The 19,572-nt window shown below is 37.0% G+C and overlaps 2 protein-coding genes across 2 annotated transcripts; both read left to right on the top strand.

The window, feature by feature from the left end:
- Positions 1 to 6,737: 6,737 nt before the first annotated feature.
- Positions 6,738 to 9,568, top strand: LOC114284823 (beta-galactosidase). Its single transcript, XM_082885834.1, has 6 exons — positions 6,738 to 6,811; positions 6,974 to 7,079; positions 7,163 to 7,250; positions 7,394 to 7,634; positions 7,735 to 8,045; positions 9,163 to 9,568. The coding sequence occupies exons 1-4, from the start codon at positions 6,738 to 6,740 to the stop codon at positions 7,519 to 7,521; spliced, it is 396 nt and encodes a 131-aa protein (XP_082741960.1). The 3' UTR covers positions 7,522 to 7,634; positions 7,735 to 8,045; positions 9,163 to 9,568.
- Positions 7,540 to 9,232, top strand: LOC114284812 (beta-galactosidase-like). Its single transcript, XM_082885833.1, has 5 exons — positions 7,540 to 7,552; positions 7,735 to 7,844; positions 7,956 to 8,045; positions 8,301 to 8,422; positions 9,163 to 9,232. Exons 1-5 carry the CDS (start codon positions 7,540 to 7,542, stop codon positions 9,230 to 9,232), a joined length of 405 nt encoding a protein of 134 aa, XP_082741959.1.
- Positions 9,569 to 19,572: the final 10,004 nt, after the last annotated feature.

Genomic DNA, 19,572 nt, shown 5'->3' with positions numbered 1-19,572 from the left:
TTTTAGGTATATTTTTATTAGGTATGCCTAAAAATTAAAAAAATTGCTCAAAATATTAAAAAAATTCAGTAAAAACAAAAAAATACGGAAAATAAGAAAATAGAATTTTTTGAAAAGTATTTTTGAAAAATAATAACCAAGCAATTGATTTTTAAAAAAAGGTATTAAATTTACTGAAAAATGTTCCGTATTTTTTATTTTTGCTTGTATCCTTAAAACACTTATTAGTAAACTCCATTTACAAATAAGCTTGCATAGGAGTCAAAACATATATAAAATGTCATTCCAACCCGATCATGACAATTATTGTATATAATGGGATTCTAAAAAATATAAACATATACATTATGCTTTATAAATTTATTTATTTTTTAGTATGACAAAGGCTCCGTTTGGCAAGAGCTAAACGAGGCTTTTTTGGCTATTTTAGCCACAAAAGACAAAATATGCTATTTTAGCCACAAAAAACAAAATATCACATCCAACCCATAATCATTACATTCTTCTCTCACAAAAAAAGCCAAAAAGTCAAAAAGCCTTTCCCAAACCAAACTTTTTAGCCCAGGCTAAAATAGCCAAAAAGTCAAAAAGCCAACCCACTTCCCAAGGCTTTATTTTATTCCTGTGGTTTACCAATCATTTCTCCCATGACATTCAACAATAAACGTATAATAATCTATAATGCCTAGATTAAAATGTACTCATAGACCATATAAAAAGTGTAATAATAGATATTTTCATTTAAATTAATAACTCGCGTACTCAAATGGTGGTGGTAGTGATGGTGAGTGGAGGACGTGGTGTCACTACAAGAAAATGCATTTTTGCCGACCATTTTTGGCTACCAAAAACAACTTAGTCGCCAAAAGTCACGGAATTGGCTACCAAAAATAATATTAGTCGGCAAAAGTCAACTTTTTAGCTACTAATTTTTTTTAGTAGGGGAATGTTGATTATTGGCGACTAAAAAAAATTTAGTAGCTAAAAATATTACAATTGGCGACTAAAAAAATTTTTAGTAGCTAAACATATCACAATTGGCGACTAAAAGAAAATTTAGTAGCCGTAGAAGTACCTTTAGCTACTAAATTATTTGGTAGCCGAATGAAAATAAAAAAATTAATTTTTAATCTTTGCTGACCAAAATCTTGGTCGCCAAATGTTAACTTTCGGCGACAAAATTTCTTTTAGTCGCCAAAGACCTACCTTTAGCTACTACATTTTTTGGTAGCCGAATGAAAATAAAAAAATTAATTTTTAATCTTTTGCCGACCAAAATTTTGGTCGCCAAATGTTAACTTTCGGCGACAAAATTCCTTTTAGTCGCCAAAGACCTACCTTTAGCTACTAAATTATTTGGTAGCCAAATGAAAATAAAAAAATTAATTTTTAATCTTTGCCGACCAAAGTCTTGGTCGCCAAATGTTAACTTTCGGCGACAAAATTCCATTTAGTCGCCAAAGACCTACCTTTAGCTACTACATTTTTTGGTAGCCGAATGAAAATAAAAAAATTAATTTTTAATCTTTTGCCGACCAAAATTTTGGTCGCCAAATGTTAACTTTCGGCGACAAAATTTCTTGTAGTCGCCAAAGACCTACCTTTAGCTACTACATTTTTTGGTAGCCGAATGAAAATAAAAAAATTAACAAAATAGTTATTTTATTTTATTAATAACAATACCATTAGTCTCCACTTGAAAATTTGACTAAACAAAATAGTTATTTTTATTTTTATTTTTAGGTTGTGCACCCACCATCCAAAATTATTAATATCTTATTTTATTTTTTATTATCTCAGAATATTAATTTTAAAAAAAATTAATTATTAAAATAATATGAATTTCTTATTTTGTCCTTTTTTAAATCCATTAATAATATAAAAAGTACAATTATGACAATTGATATTTCTACAAAAATATACTATCAAAAGGTAATTTTGAAAAATTAATATTTTTAAAATGTAATAATTGTATTATAAAAAGAAATTAAATTATGAAAATAGGCTATTATTTTTAGATGGAAGAAGTTGTCGGCTTTCATTTGATGGGTTGAACACATCTTTTAATAATTGGGCCCTCACGCGAAAGGTATGCTAAAATGGGCAACTTGTTATTGGCTGTTTGTCGATAGTTTTACATTGCAAAAATTTAAAGGCATAGTTACAGGTCAGTCTGATGAATTTAATTTTTAATAATAAATTTATTATTTTTAAAAAGTACAATTAAACTATTTATACTTTTTACATCATCATTTTTCAATAACACTAATAAATTAAGAATAAATCAAAATTCACAAATAAAAGACAAAATATCCCAATTATTTAGCATTTTAATAAATTTTTGCGACGGAACTATTTGCGACGGCACACTTTGTCGCTCATTACTCTGTCTCTTTCTCTGTCTCTCTATCTCTTTTCTCTATTCGTCTCTCACTCATCTCTCTCTCTCACTACCCATCTTTTCTACCACATTTACCACTACTGCAAATGCCAAAGACCTACCACCACTCTTCTCTTTCTCTCTTTTACTCATCACTCTTCTTTCTCTGTCTGTTTGTCTATCTGTCTGTGTGTCTTTCGTTCATCTTTCTTCTCTCTATCTCTCTCATTTGTCTTCTTTCTATGCCTCTCTCGCTCATCTCTCTTCTCTCTATCTCGCTCATCTCTTTTCTCTCTCTGTCTCTCTCATTCATCTCTGTTCTCTCTATCTCTCTATTTTTCTATTCTCTCTCTCGTTCATCTCTTTTCGCTCTCTTTCTATATATCTCTCTCATCTCTTGTTTCTCTCTATTTTTCTATATGTCTCTCCCTATCTCTTTCTCTCTCTGTCTCTCTATCTCTCTCTATATCTCTTTATCTCTTTATCTCTCTCTCACTTATCACTCTTCTCTCTTTTTTTCTCTCTTTGTGTCTGTTTGTCTGTCTCTCACTCTTCTCTCTCTCTCTCTTTCTTTCTATGTGTCTATTTATCTGTTTATCTCTCTCCCCCATTGTGTTCACATTGCTCACTCTCTATATCTCTTTCTCTCTTTATCTCTCTCTCTCTCTCTCTCTCTCTCTCTCTCTCTGTGTCTCTCGTCCATCTTTCTTCTCTTTATCTCTCTCATCTCTCATCTCTCTTCTCTCTCTGTCTGTCTTCTCTTTATCACTCTCGCTCATCTCTCTTTGTCTCTCGCTCATCTCTCTCTGTCTCTCTATCGTTTATCTCTTTTCGCTCTCTCTCTCTCTCTCTCTTTGTCTATATCTTTTCATTCATTTTTTCATCTTTCTTTCTCTCTTCTCTGGAGTCTCTCTCACTCATCACCCTTCTCTTTCTGCCTGTTTGTCTATCTGTCTCTCTCTCTTACTCATCTATCTCTTCTCTCATCTCTTTTCTCTCTCTGTCTCTTTCGCTCATCTCTCTTCTCTTTATCTCTTCTCTCATAAAAAATTGTTTTTACCTTTGGCAACCAAAAAGTTTTGGTCGTCAAATAAAAAATCTCTCTTCTCTCTATCTCTCTCTCTATCTTTTTCCCTCTATCTTTCCCTCTCTCTCACTCGTCACTCTTCTCTCTGGCTCTCTCATATCTCTTCGCTCTTTATCTCTCTTGTTCATCTTTCTTCTCTCTCTCTCTCTCTATGTCTCTTTCTCTATCTCTTGTTCATTTCTTTTTGTTGTCTTTCTTTCTCTATCTCTCTTTCTCTGTGTCTATCTCTCGCTCATCTTGTTTCTCTCTCTTTTTTAATCATTCTCTCTCTGTCACTCATCACTTTTCTCTCCGGCTCTCTCTATCTCTCTTGCTTATCTTTATTCTCCCTCTCACTCTCTCTATATCTCTTGTTCATCTCTTTTTGCTGTCTTTCTATTTCTCTTTGTCTATCTCTCGCTCATCTTGTTTATCTTTCTCTTTTTTTCTTTCTCTCTGTCTGTCTGTCTCTCTCACTCATCTCTCTTCTCTCTCAATCGTTCATTTCTCTCAATCACACTCATCTCTTTCTCTGAGCCCATTGTTATTGAAAGAGGAAAAAGTCAAAAAATGAAATGGGTCTCTTTTTCTCTCTGTCTCTTACTCTCTCTCCCCGTTTGTTTTGGGCTATAGAGAGGGTATTAGGACTAGTAATACCAAGGTATTACCAAAGCCCCTGTTTGTTTGCAGAGAAAGGGTTGGGACTATTAGTCCCTTGGTATTGCTAATACCCTTGGAAGGGGGATTGGTAAGGGGGATTGGAAGGGTTGGGACTATTATTTGTTTTATTATTTTATATAAAAATAATTTAACAATTCCTCATTATTAATCCCCTCACTATCAATCCCCTCACTATTAATCCCCTCACTATCAATCCCTTCACTAACAATCCCCTCACTATTAATCCCCTCATTATCAATCCCCTCCATTCTATCTCCCAAAACAAACGGGCCCTCTGTGTCTCTCACTCATTTCTCTTCTCTCTCTTTCACTCATCTCTCTTACTCATTTCTTTTCTCTATCTCTCTCATCTATTTTCAAATATATTTTTTTTCAAATATTTTTTTTTCCAATTATAATGTGTATAATTCCATCATCATAAATAATACAAAAAATAAATATAAATATTTTAGGCCTAGACAAACATGCTTTTCCAATTATAATGTATATTTTTCATTAAAATACTACCCCTATTTCTACCAAAGTAAAAATATAAGAATAATTTTTTATTCATTAAAATAAAAATGAAACAAATAAATTTTCAACCTTCATAACTGAAAAAAATAAAGAATCAAAAAAAAAATAAATTCATTAACTATAAAAAATAATTTATTTTAACAAAAAATAATTTTCTTTTTAAAAAAAGAATCATTTTGTTGTTTTAATATTACCAAAAAAACAAAAAAAAATTCCCGCTCGATTTTCCACCCCCTTTTTTCCATTCCCGCTCGGCTTCCCCCCCCTCCCCATCTCTTGAACCAAAATACCCAATCTGAAAAACCAAAAATCCCCTTCAACCAAAAATCCCTAATTCTTACGGCTCCACCGAATTCGAGAAGATCCGACTAAGATGGTATCCAGGCTACAATCTGTGGAGATCGAAGCCATGGTCGTTTGCCATTCATTTTCCACGATTGTACTAACGGTTGTAGCCACGACTACTGCCGACGAGTGAGGAAAAGAAGAGATGAGAGGCGAGCGTTTAGAGATGGAGGTGCAAGAACAAAGTGAAGAAAAGGTGATCGAAGCCATGGCCGTTTTTGATCTGTTTGGTCATTGATATCTATTTGAATCTCTTTGAATCTATCTATATATATATATATATATATATATCTTGGTTTTTGCTCTGTTTGTTCATTAATGTGAACTAATACTAATGCTGAAAGGTGCGTACTATACACAGAATATAGAATATCTCCAGTTCTGTTCTGTTCTGGATTCTCTGCTTAAAGGGCTGGTTGTCTTCTCTGCCTGTTCTGTTTTCGTGATCTGTTTTGGTGCTTCGAAGTGCTGCTGTAGTGCCTCATCTGGTTTTTATTCATGGCAGTGCTGTAGTGCCTAATCTTTTAATGTTAAGTTTGCCACTTATCTTGTTTATCTAGGTTAGTGTATGGTAGATTATCTGGTGTTAAAATCATTATTATTTTTTTTAATTAGGTTGATCTGCCATGGCCGGTAACTTTTTATTTTTTTTTATTTCTTTTTTATTATGTTTTTTTTTTAATGCCCAATGGCTTGATTTTTGTAATATTCTTTGAGATGAGACATATGACACTAATGTTTTGTCTATGGATTTTTAAATAAAGTGAAACTAAAATCTTGATTGGTTTTAGGAATTCACTCCAGAGGCTGGAAGGTATGATGTTATATGGGTTCAATGGTGTATTGGGCATCTTGCAGATGATGATTTTGTATCATTCTTTAAGAGAGCAAAGGTAAGGTGTCCTACCTTAATTCTTGAGACTTAATTCTTACAACTGAATCATGTAATCATATTGAATTTGACTGAACTAATTTATTATTTTCCAAGTGGTTTCAAATTGACAAGTAATTTACCTTTCACTTAATATGTTTAGAATTTTCTAAGTATATATCAAGGCCCATGTTTGTTTGGTGGACATGACCTTGAGAGTGGATTAATAATCCAACAAAACGCATAATTTGATGTTTGGCTAAGAAAATTGGGATCCGGACTCTGGACATAGTATTTCCCATAATAGAAGATGTTTAGACTAAGAAAGTGTTCAGATTAATTAGTTAAATTGAAAATTTGATAGATTTTCTCTATCCCTCATAATCCTGAAACAATCTAAACATTGGAATGAGATACACAATCCAAAGGGATTTATAAAATAATAATATCATTTAAACTACCCAATCAAACATAACCTAATAGTTTTTATTAGATTATGAAACAATTTGTATTGTATTGTTAATGTTTTAGTACTGAACCATAATATTAGTAGAGATAAGAACATGCCTCACTTCTTTCATGTTGAAGTGAGTACTAACCAACATCAAATGGGATAGGTAATGTGATCACTAAACTGGAACCTCTTGTTGGCTTCCTTCTGCTAGCATGTATGACCAATAGTGGATTTTTTCTCTCCTGTTCACATAGCTGTATCTTAATCTTCTTAGCTTATATTTTATTAATGCCAATATCGCATCTGCATATCCAATATGCTTTTTGTTATTTTTGTTATTTTTGTTATTTTTGTTGTTTCTCTGTTTTTTGGTATTTGGTTTTTGGTGCCTCATAATTGTGAATGGTATTGATATGTTATTGTCATGACTGTTGTTTTTACAAGAACTAGAGTGCGAACTAGAAACATTACTTACTGTGCAAGTCCAGCTTCGATTTTGTGATTTTTGGCCACGAGTAATTTTAATTTTGGGAGTTTTCTTTGTTGTTGTAAATTTAAATTGTTTGATCACACAGATATTACAACACTCTTTCAATTTTATTCGATTCCTTTCTTATGTTGTTTCTTCGTATTCCTCTGTTTCCTCTGTTTTTTTCTCAGGTATACAGAATTTGGTGGTGTAGTTCCTTATAGACCTGTTGAAGACTCAGCATTTTCAGTTGCTAGGTTTATACAAAATAATGGTTCATTCATGAATTATTATATGGTAAGTCAATTGCAAATTATATTATTTATAGAAATAGTTCAGCCCATGTACAATGAATTTTTTTCTTTTCTTTTCTGTATCAGTACCATGGCGGAACAAATTTTGGGCGGACAGTTGCTGGTCTCTTCATTGCCATTAGCTACGACTATGATGCTCCGATTGATGAATATGGTATGATACCCAAAAACAAAAACAAAAACAAAAAATACAAAAAATACAAAGAAAAATGCGTGTAGACACACGCATATATTGTGAGATCATGAGTAAGATTATCGTGCATGTATATATGATACGAATAATTTGTTATCTTGAAGGATTACTAAGAGAACCAAAATGGGGGCATTTGACAAATTTGCATAAAGCTATCAAGCAATGTGAACCAGTTTTGGTTTCCTCGTATCCTGCAGTGACTTGGCCTGGCAATAATCTAGAGGTAGATTAAGCAAAAGCTATCAGGTAAATGACTTGGCCTGGCAATATATACTGTGGTTTTCAACATTTGTCGCTTTTTTGACAATTGAAACTCGCTCCTTTTCATCAGCGGTCAACTATCAGGTAAATGAACTTATTTAGTAATTTTAACAAAAAATTGAAAAGACTTTCATGAAATGAGCTTTGACCTGTATCTTGATTTACTAATGCATGTTTATGGCAGGAACCGTGTACGGGCTGCTAGAGAATCCAAAACTGACATATAGCAACACTGTGAAGTTGAGAGCCGGAATTAACAAGATTTCTTTACTAAGTGTTGCTGTTGGCCTTCCGGTTAGTCCATACCTTCTGATAAAAGTTTACATTCTTGGGATGTTAATGACAGTAATGGAATCTTTCTAAATTCTATTGGATCAATTTCATAATGTCGGTGTGCATTATGAGACATGGAACACGGGGGTTCTTGGCCCGGTCACATTGAAGGGCCTCAATGAGGGGACAAGAGACTTGACAAAGCAACAGTGGTCTTACAAGGTTTGTTTTTGTTTTCATGAGTTTTCTGCTTCCATTTTCTGTTTCCAAGTATACTCTCTACATTTCAAAATGGTAAAAGTCCAAGGCAATGATGAAACCAGTAAGTTTCCTTCAAAGTCGAGTGGTGAAAACAATAATAAAGGGATACCAGAATTTATCAGAAGATAATAATAATAAAGGGATACCGGGATGAAAATAATGCATGATATGGGAAAAGAAGTTCATATAGTTCATAAACAAGCAATAAAAATTAAGATTGATGTTTCTATGTTGGTTGGTCTAAAAGGCGAGAACTTAAAACTGCAAACACTTGATGGAAGTTCCTCTGTTGAGTGGGCTGAGGGATCACTATTGGCTACAAAACAACCCTTGACATGGTACAAGGTAATAATCATCCCAAAACCCCCGTTAACGCCTTTTTATTGATACTTACGAGTTCCATTACCCATAGATGCCAAACGCCACTTAACATAGTGCTTTAATTGTTTATTCATTTCGTACTATTCATCTATTTTTAGCAAATTACAGCGGCATATTGCAAAGTGGGTCTGCTATGTTCACACATAATGCTCTATCGGATTATATCCCAATTATCCTTTATCCTTTATCCTGATGTCTCAAATTATTTCAACTACATCATGAGTTTCTCTAAACATGATAAGACGAGAGAATTGGTGACTGGGGATTTGATCTATGTCTTATCATTATATGTGTTTCAAAACTATCGTTAAAAAAAAAGGCAGTTTATTTTGTCATTAAGATTTGTTAGAATGGACTACTCCATTTCGAGAGAAGTTATTTTGTATTCTGGAGACAATATCCTATACTTTTTACGAATAATATGATTACATAAGTACATTATGTGTCTAAATAAAATAATTTACACGATCATGTGAATTTTGAAGAAAAATTGTATGGCTTAGATTTAACACTTAAAAGTAAGCAAATCAAATTTAAACAAATTTCAAATTTTATTTTTTGGAGTTGGTGGTGGTGGTGGTTCCCAGTTCTTAAATTTTTAACTTGTGGGGAACATTAGAGTCCAGGAATGAAAATTTATGAGTTGCTGTTAATGATCAATTTGTGGTGTTTCTTATCCCTTTGGTATTCTTTACAGGCACGAAGCTGAGCTTGCTGCAGCGGCTAGCCAGCCCCTTCCTGATGATGATGACGATGCATTTGACTAATGCTCATGACTTTAGCTTTTTGCTATCATTTTTCGTGCTCCTTTAGTTAATATGAGTTCTAAAAAAAAAATTTCAACGCTATCGAAGGATTTGTGTATGAGAGGTGAATGTATCGCGGAGAAGAGACCATTTTAGTTATTCTTTAGCCATTGTTTGAAGTCTGGTTGTGGTTGTGCTTTGTGGTAGAATTCTTTAGGCTGCCATATGGATGTTTTGAGTCACTTCAAGTGTTTGCTTCAAGATTTTAAATTATGTATGGATTTAAATTATTGACGTTGGATTAGATTTGGACTGTATGGAATTTGTAATATATATAGAATTGGACGTTGAAGATTACTTTTTTGGATGCTTGGAACTGAAATGTGTGCACGTTGTTGAATGCTTTAATGGTTGATAACATATTTTGGTGTTGATAGATTATATTGTTTTATACAGGTACAGGTTGTAATATAAATGAATACAGGTTGTTTACAATTTTTTTTTTTTTTCAAAAAAAAAACAAAAAATTATTTGGCCACCAAATGTTTTGGTAGCCAAATAGGTAATCAAAAGTTTTGGCTACTAATAATTTAGTAGCAAAAACATAACCCAAAATATTTTTGCCACCAAATAATTAGTAGCTAAAAGATTTGAGAATGAGAGAAAGAAACTATTGGCCACCAAATGTTTTGGTAGCCAAATAGGTAATCAAAAGTTTTGGCTACTAATAATTTAGTAGCAAAAACATAACCCAAAACGTTTTTGCCACCAAATAATTAGTAGCTAAAAGATTTGAGAATGAGAGAAAGAAACAATTGGCGACTAATACTTTAGTGGCAGAAACATAACTTTTGCCGACTAAACTAAGATTAGTAGCCAAATGTGTACTTTCGGCGACTAATTATTTAGTAGCTAAAAGTGATATCTTCCCCGACCACAACAAGTTAGTAGCCAAAAAGCCTCATTCGGCGACTAATACTTTAGTGGCGGAAACATACCTTTTGGCGACTAAACTAAGATTAGTAGCCAAATGTGTACACTTTCGGCGACCAAACAAATTTTAGTCGCCAATACTATCGCCGACAGGGTAAAGGCGACGAGATTAGCGACAAAAAATTTTGGTCGCTAAACACCTTCGGCGACTAAATAAGTGACTTTTGGCGACCAATATTTTGGTAGCCAAAAGTGACATTTCTTGTAGTGTGTGGTATGATGATGGTGGTGGGTGATGTAGTAGAGGTGGTGGTGTAGGAGGTAGTAACTGGTTAAACAAGTTTAAATAAATACTCATGTCTAATTCGTTTAAACTTAATTTTAATTAGATTTACAAAATGCAAGTCATTTAAGTTTGTTTATGAATTGAAACGAATTAGAATAATTTTCAAATGGGTGATATTAGGCAACTTCATGAGTTTGAATTGAATTCATGTGCTCTGATTAAAACATATAATTAACCTATAAACAAGGATAATTTGATTGTATGGTAATGTTATGTGCACAAAAAAATTACAGAATTATGCACACACAAAAAAAAAAATAATAATAATAATAATAATAATATGTAACTAATATTCATTTGGTGTGTGTGATCTCATTACATCTAAAATAAATTTAGATTACATATTAACTGTTTCATATTTTGGGCATTTTAAAAAAAAAAAACTAACCAGCTAGTTTGGTTGAAAATAATTTTTAGAAAATTCTACTTTTTTATTTTTCGTATTTTAATGTTTTCAATGAATTTTTTTTAATATTTTACGTAATTGTTTTTTAATTTTTAGACACACCTAACATAAATACACTTAAAAAGTACAATATTTGTGAAAAAAATCTATAAAAAATACCCTAAATACCAAAAAATACAAAAAATAAAAATAAGAATTCAGTACATTTTTCATATTTTTGTATATTTATTAAAATTTTAAAATATTTTTTCACAAATATTTTACTATTTAGATATATCTAAGTAAAGTACATCTAAAAAAGTAAAAAAATTACTTAAGATTTAAAAAATATTCACTAAAAATAAAAAATAAGAAAAATAAAAAATTTAATTTTTAAAAAATTAAATTCAAACTATTAAAATCAAACACACTGAACATTAATGTTGATTGTAATGCATATCCATGTACCTAAGTTTGGGCCTTTTGCAATTATGTTATATATTTTTTTTTGATAACTGAGTGTCCGGGCCAGCTTTCGCGCACCTCGACTAATCTCAGGGCCCTGAAGTTAACGACCGGGCAAACCTCCAGTGGCCCCAAGGTGTGACTCGAACTCGAGACCTGTGGATTTTATCCTCAATTATGTTATATATGATGATGAAAAAAAGAGGGTAGGGTCTTCATATGTTCCTTCCACGTGCAATAATGCTTTCTTATATACACTAGGGCTGAGCAAGGCCAAGGCGCGGTAATGGGCCGTTCTGTGAGCCGTGGTAAAAAGGGTCCAGTGAAAGGATCTTGTAGTTAGCTCAGTCCAATTGTGGTTATGGTTAGGGGTGGGCGCGGGTCGGTTGCGACCACGGAACCTCCAATCCGCCATCCGTCCGCCAGATTGACGAATTGAAGAAAATCAATCCGCATCCGTCCGCCAATCCGGCGGATGTGGATTGAGCGGATTGGCGGTTTGGCGGATGGATGCGAATCGGTTTGGCGGATTAAAATTTTATAAATTTTCAACATAATTCAACTTGTGCACTTCCTCAAAAAAAAAAAAAAAAAGGAGAGTATTACAGTCAATGACTTAAAAAAGTATTACAATCACTGTATGTCTTATCCAAAGAAAGAAAGTTTGAAACTTTAGAATATCACGATCACTGCATCTCTCATCCACATATTACAATCACAGCATGATTCATCCCCATAAAGTATTACAATCTGTGATTCTTAAAATATAATAACAATTCAAACCACCAAAACCATGAACAGAGCAGTAGTAGAGATTGAATATCTCTGTATTGTTACATCTACATATGTTTTTGAAAACAAAAACCAACCAGCATATATCATATTTTCTATTTATTATTTTTAGAGTTAGATTTAAAAACTAAAAAATATAGATGAATAATACGTTTATTTTTTTCAATGCAAAAAATATATTCAAGTTGAAAACTTTTTTTCAATAGAATATTTAAATTCTTTTTTAATTGAAAACACAAACATAATATTTAAACAAATTGAAAATACAAAGTCTTATAAATTATTATGGGTGCTTGTGATTTGGCGGTTTGGCGGTTCGGTTGCGGCCAAAAAATCTCAAATCCGCCATCCGTCCGCCAAATTGGCGGATTGGAGAAAATCAATCCGCAACCGTCCGCTCGTCATCACGCATCCGTCCAAAATGCGGCGGATCGGTTCGGTTCGGTCGGTTTTGGCGGATCGGTATATCCGCTGCTCACCCCTAGTTATGGTTACCACGGTCGGTATGGTGATGTTTAGCCCGGTTATGGTATTCAAAATTGAGGTATTCGAGCTTCTTGTGGTGGACCTTACTCTCGTTAGCTCGGTCAAAGCTTACTGCGGTTAGCTCGGTCTCAACGGACCAAATCGAGGTACAAACAATGAAGGGAAGAATCGAGCTAGTTGGAGCTAGGTCGTTTCTGCCGCTTTAACATGGCCATGTTAGCTCTGTCGTTTTGTCGTACTACCGAGGTAAAACCATCTCACTTGGTTTAAGCAGTGAGGGGGTGTTGAAGGATAAACATTATCTTTCAGGAGTGTGATTCCTAGCAAGACTCTACATGGAGGAATAAGAGTCCTACTAGGATTGTGCCGCATGGAGCCTATAAAAGCTCATAACAGAACCTATGGAAGAGATAACACAACTTTGATTCTCGAATACACAGAGCTTTTTATCTATTTGTCTATTTTGCTGACTTAGGCATCGGAGAGGTATTCGGCACACACCAGCCGGCTAGCTCACGTTTGTGTTTTCAGGGAGTAAAGTGACGACGTTTGGAGGAGCGTAGACTTGATCAACAGGATTATACGAGAACATTATTTCTTGCTCGTACAATTGCCACCGTCTGTGGGAATTCCAGAAAGAGCAAAACCTCTTGATCAAGTTTTTCCTCTCTAGTCGGAAGCAATGGTGCACAATGAAGACTTGCCACAATCAGCTATCGACAGACAAACCCCAGAGGGGGGTGGGAGGCGCGAAGGTTTGCCTTCTATCCCTCTCATGGCGAATTTAGAACCCCAGCGACAGAACCCCCGGAGGGATGCAAGGGGAAGGCGGGCTAACAGCCCCCGTCGCTCCCAAAGTCCTGAAAGACAGAGGCGGAGGATCGACCCTCAAGTTCTGGAAGATCGCGTGAGGGAGCAGGATGAGTTTATACGAAGGATGGCGGCGGACATGGAGTCAATGAAGCGCCAGATAAAGGGAAAATGGGTGGCGACAGGAGAGGGGCGCAAAAGCAACACGCCCTCTCGCCACTCGGAAGATCGTGATAGGCATACCACATCATCACAAGCGGAGAGTAGGAGCCTGAGAACAGGCAACACTCAATCAAGGACTTCCAGGACTCGTCACTCCAGGTCTGAGAGAATGAGAACTGAGAGGTCGTATACTGAGGGAAGCACCTATCGGCCCTCACACACTCACCGGACGTCATCTAGGCACACGGAGTTGCCCAGATCATCTGACTTGCGAACTGTGCTTGAAAAAAGGGCACGATGGAAGGAGGATGTCAGGGCACACGACTCGCGCAAAGTTTAAGCCCTTCAGCGATTGGCCCCTCGAACGCATGGCAACGTCAAGGTAGGAATGCCAATGCCGCGCCTTGCTTATGAACCAACAGATAAAGCATTAGCCAGGTTGCAGAGCTCACCGTTCGTTCCAGCAATTGAGAACGCACCACTACCTATGGGCTTTCACCAGCCTAAATTCACCACTTATGAGGGGAAGACGGACCCCTAGATGTACTTGAGCCACTTTTGCCAGGTTATGGCAGTATACCGGCGAAACGAGGCTTTAATCTACATTCTATTTCCATCCAGCCTAGGCGACCTAGGTCTAACTTGGTTCGAAAGGCTACCGAAAGGCAGTATCGCCTTCTGGGCACAATTGGCAAAGGCGTTCATGACAAGGTTTAGAACGAACACCAAAACACCAGTGGAGATCGATCAGTTACTCTCCATTAACATGGGCGACAATGAGACGTTAAGATCCTACAATAGTCGTTACTGGAAAACATTTAACCAGATTGGGGATTGCCCTACAAACCTCGCAATTGCACAATACGAACGGGGCCTACTAGTCGACAACAAGTTGAGGGACTCAATTACTATAACGCCACCCCTCACGATGGAGGCCTTGATGGAAATAGTGCACCAGCATATTCGGGTGGAGGAAGATGGCGCCCGTGCTAAAGCGAAATCTGGCACAACAGCAACACCAGATAAAAAGACTTCAGTAAAAGTCAACATGGTAGAACAACCAAGCAGGAATGGGTGAGGCAGGCGGGCCAACAGAGAGGACCCAGACAAAAGGAAGTTGAGAGTTCACATTGCCATTACCACGGTGTTTAAAAACCAATCTACCAAATTCTCAGTGAGATACGCGACGAACCTTTCGTCCGATGGCCAGCCAAATTGGGAGAAGCCCAAAAAGACTACGACAAAAGGTCCCGATGCACCTTCCATAATGAAAAGGGACACCGCACTGAAAATTGTACACCATTAAGGTAGCATTTGGAGGAATTAGTGGCAGCTGGGCACCTAGACCAGTACGTAGAAGGAGGAACACAGCCAGCCCCTCAGAACCACAACTACCCAGACGGAATGCCAGTCGACGCCCCACCTCAAGGCGTAATTAATGTAATACATGAAGTATTCGAACTTGAGCGGGTATGTGAGCTTAGGGGAATGATCAAAAAGGCTGAGCACTTAAGGGAGGTATTAAGTGCACAACCTGCCATAAAAAATGGGAGAATAGAGGCCACTAATGTAATATCTTTTTCAGACAAAGATTTGGCAAGGATATATTGCCCTCACAATGATGCACTGGCTGTTACTCTACGCATCAAGGGTTTCGACGTTAAGCAGATTTTGATTGACCAAGGAAACTCATGTGAGATAATGTATTACAAAACCTTCAAACAACTGAAACTGGAGGACAAAGACTTGGCACCTGCAACATCTCCCCTAATCGGATTCAACTCGATGCCAGAATGGCCAGTGAGCAAGATAATCCTCCTAGTCAAAGCAGGAACCATGACAAAATGTGATAACCCTCGCCTCTGATTAGTGCTAATCTCTGATTGAGCATGATACGTAATTGAACAGACTGAAATTCTGAACTGAACGCATGAGTATGTTGTTTAATTGCATTTTTATCTGTTAGTCATTAAATGATCTGTTCATGTTTTAACTTTGAACTGCGAATTGAAAGTCTTATCAGCGACCAACTCAGAAATTGACTGGTATTTTATGCTAATTAGAATTTATGTGATTTTATGGTAGATTTAATTGAAATGTGATTTGGTATGATTAAATTAGATTAAATAATGTTAAATTACATTAGTTGGCTTTATTTTCTCTTCTGTCACTTAGTGGGCCACTTCCACAAAACATCTTGAGGCTTAATTCATATATGTTTGGCACCTTCTTCAGTCATTTTGAGACCAAAACCGTGAGAGTGAGAGAGTGAGATAGGAGAATTGGTTTCAATAAGAGATTAACTTGGAGAATTAGAAGGAATTGAAAGGATTTTGCAAAATTGAGCTTGTAGACCTTGAATTCAAGACCTAGGTAAGGAATTCATCTTCTTGAATGTGAATTTAAGTCATTTCTTGCATGATTCATGGAGGAATAGGAGCTTAAGGTCAAGAATTAAATTAAAGTGTTGAATTGAATAGAAATTCATGCATGCATGTGCACATTCTTGAGTTTTGCGGTCTTTTCCGTGGAATTTGCTACATGCATGTTCATATTTTGATTATAGTTCATGAATTCATCATGTTTTTGGAAGGATTGAGTTATTTGACCATGTATTTGAAGCTTTGAATTTAATTGAATACATGCATGTTGCGTTTGGGCTTCGTTCTTGAAGTTTATTTGAAATTGTGTTCAATTGGCTTACCTTTGGGCTTGATTTTACAAAATTGATCTTCAAAACATGTTATATTATGGGTTTAAAGTGTTTTTCAAGAAAATGGGCCCAAGAGGTTGAGTTTTGAGGTGTTAAATGCTTGGTTTGAGCTTGGGAGGCAAATCTAGAAATTCCAGAATTTGGCTTCCTCGCTCGAGCGAAGTATTCCACGCTCGAGCAACCATTGTTTGTTCAGAGCTCCGCTCGAGCGATGGAATGCTGGCTCGAGTGCAAATTGCAAGCTCTCAGGTTTTTGGTGCATGCAGACGCACGCTCGAGCGAGAGAACCTACGCTCGAGCGAGGATTGTGTCTCACGCTCGAGCGAGCGTCGAGCGGGGATTTTCAACATCCAGCACTTTTTGCATTTTTACAGACCGCTCGAGCGAGGAAGTCCACGCTCGAGCGACCCCACTGTTTTGACAAGCTCGCTCGAGCGAAGAAAGCCACGTTCGAGCGAAACCCCTGTTTTCTGAAAATTTTGAAAAGTGTTTTAAAGTACATCTTTGCATCCTCATTTCATCATAGGCATTCCTAGGCCTAGTTTAAGGCATCTTAATGAGGTTATTGATGTAGAACCACATCGAGTCAAGATAGGGACTAAGTTGTTGATTCCTAAGTGTGTAACTTAGTATGTGTTCATTCTGTAACTGTGTAGGGTTGGCATCCGAGGACGCTCATTAGCTGCCTATAGCCCAGTGCTCTGTGAGTAACAATGTTGTAAAGATATGTTCAATTATGAATATTTTCTGAATGATCAACTGTTCTGTTTACTGAAACGTTATTGTTTAATGAACGAATGTTTGTCCTATTTGTGAACTGTATTCGTGGCATCCTTAGCAACTTACTGTTACTGCTACTGTCACAGAGATCTCTGTCGGTTCCCAAGTTTGGAACTACTACTGTTACTGTTATGATGGCCATCAACTGACTGTTCGGTCTGTTAAGACCTACTGTACTGTTTTGCTATTTGATGTACCACATATAACTGCTATGGTTTCTAAATGACTGATATGACTGTTTTTTGACTGAAAGGACATTCATTCTTAACCTCTTTACACAGTTGTTATTCACTAGGCTTTAGCTTACTGTTTATATTTAAATGTAGGTGTTCAGGCACTGGATCGATGCTAGGAGCATCGGGGTAACTCCCTTTTTGTCAAGCCAACCATCGTGCCTCACTTCGAGGTTCCATGTCAGTCCAAGCCAGGGCTTTTTGGGGTGTCTCAGTTCACCCTTTTGCTTCTGTTCTGTAATACTGTTTTAGACTTGTACTGTACATTTTGAAAAAGGGACTTGGTCCCTAACCTGAATGTTTGTACATACGATGTATATATGTTTTGCTTATGAATGTGAATATGTTCAGAAAAAGTCGTTTTACATACAGACTGTCACAGCTCATTAGACATCTTTTATTACTATTTTGGCTTCCGCCAGCCCTTATACTCTGTATTACTGTCTTGACTGTTAAGTAGGCCTTCGGTAATCCCAAATTACTGGTCGGTTACGGTGCTAAACCCATAGGGGCGAGTTTGGGTCGTGACACAAAATAGGTGGAATTCTGGGTATTGAAAGTCCCTTCCACCTACAACATAATCTTGGGGAGGACATGGTTGCACGCCATGCGATCGGTAGCCTCAACCTACCATCAAGTATTGCGGTTCCCCAACGAAGCCGGAGTAATTGAAAAGGTCTTTGGAGACCAAATCATGTCAAAACAATGCTTCGTCACAGTAAATGGCAACCGCGCTGCAAAAAGATATGTACAGATGGTGGAAGAACCTGAGAGCAATGAACTGTTTGCGAATGTTGGCAAGGCAGCTGAACAGAAGGCGGTGAAAGACTTGGTACAGGTAAGGATAGATGAAAAAGACCCAGAAAAGTTCTGTTTGCTTGGTTCGTCTTTGTCCAGCACTGAGAGGATAGAGGTCATGGAATTCTTAACCTCTAACATCGAAGTGTTTGCCTAGACACTGTATGACATGCCTGGAATAGACCCAAACTTCATCTGTCACCAACTGAACGTCCACCCAACTGCCAGACCAATTATACAGCGCACTCACAGATCAGCACTCCACCATGCCGAGATAGTGGCGGAAGAAGTAGGAAACTTGCAGGAGGCAGGAGCTATCAGAGAAGTGCACTATCCCAGGTGGATCTCTAATACCGTAGTAGTGCCAAAGAAGAATGGCAAATGACGTGTCTGCGTGGACTACAAAACTGTCAATAAGGCATGCCCAAAGGACAACTTTCCCCTACCATGGATAGACCAACTGGTAGACCTAACGGCAGGACACAATCGACTTAGCTTCCTTGATGCGTACAGAGGTTACCATCAGATCGCTATGTATGAACCAGATCAGGAGGTCATATCCTTTACAACACCCAGAGGATTATCCTGTTACAAGGTCATGTCCTTTGGCCTAAAAAACGCAGGGGCAACATTCTAGCGGATGCTCACCAAGAGGTTTGAACCATTGTTAGGTAGAACAATGGAGGCTTACATAGACGACATGGTGGTCAAGAGCAAGGATGAGAAGGACCATCTCAGGGACCTAGATGAGATGTTCCAGATTATAAAGAATAACAAGTTGCACCTAAATGCATCCAAGTGTGCATTCGGCGTAGGATCGGGCAAATTCCTAGGCTTTCTGGTGATCAACCAAGGTATAGAAGCAGACCCCTCTCAGATCAAAGCAATCCAGGATCTGGAAAGGCCCAACACAGTTAAAGAGATGCAACATCTCACTGGCCTAGCAACCGCGTTCAACTGGTTCATAAGTCGGTTGTCAGACCGATGTCGACCATTCTTCCAAGCACTAAAGGCCAAGTTTGAGTGGGATGAAGAATGCGACCGCGCCCTAGAAAGCCTCAAAGAGTACATGTCTTCTCCACCGTTGCTAGTAACCCTAATACCTGGAGAATAACTCTTTTTGTACCTGGTAGTTTCACAGCACACAGTCAGCGTGGTGTTGGTCAGAGCGGAAGGAATCTAACACCTGCCCATCTTTTATGATAGCAAGACCTTGTTGGGCGTAGAAACCAGGTACTTACCATTGGAAAAACTAGCCTTAGCATTGATGATGGCCTCAAGGAAGCTGTCGCATTACTTCCACGCCCACACCATAATCGTCATAACTGCTTTTCCCTCAAAAGCCTTGTTTGAGAGGGTGAACTTTTCTGGGCAAATCTTGAAATGGGCGGTGGAATTGGGGCAGTACGATATCAAGTTTCAACATAGAACCGCAATAAAAGCCCAAGCTTTGGCAGA

Source organism: Camellia sinensis, chromosome 8 (genome assembly GCF_055761805.1).
Source record: "Camellia sinensis isolate YWXY chromosome 8, ASM5576180v1, whole genome shotgun sequence".
NCBI classification, from domain to species: Eukaryota; Viridiplantae; Streptophyta; class Magnoliopsida; order Ericales; family Theaceae; genus Camellia; species Camellia sinensis.
The sequence above is the reverse complement of the archived record's forward strand: the minus strand, read 5'-3'. Positions and strand labels throughout refer to the sequence as shown.

Bases quoted from the DNA above. Each gene is read 5' to 3' on its own strand.
- LOC114284823 (XM_082885834.1), top strand. From the start codon at position 6,738: ATGACTGTTGTTTTTACAAGAACTAGAGTGCGAACTAGAAACATTACT. The intron at 6,812-6,973 runs GTGATTTTTGGC...TTTTTTTCTCAG, and splicing joins GCAAGTCCAGCTTCGATTTT to GTATACAGAATTTGGTGGTG. The intron at 7,251-7,393 runs GTATGATACCCA...GTTATCTTGAAG, and splicing joins TGCTCCGATTGATGAATATG to GATTACTAAGAGAACCAAAA.
- LOC114284812 (XM_082885833.1), top strand. The intron at 7,845-7,955 runs GTTAGTCCATAC...GTGCATTATGAG, and splicing joins GTGTTGCTGTTGGCCTTCCG to ACATGGAACACGGGGGTTCT. The intron at 8,046-8,300 runs GTTTGTTTTTGT...ATAAAAATTAAG, and splicing joins AGCAACAGTGGTCTTACAAG to ATTGATGTTTCTATGTTGGT.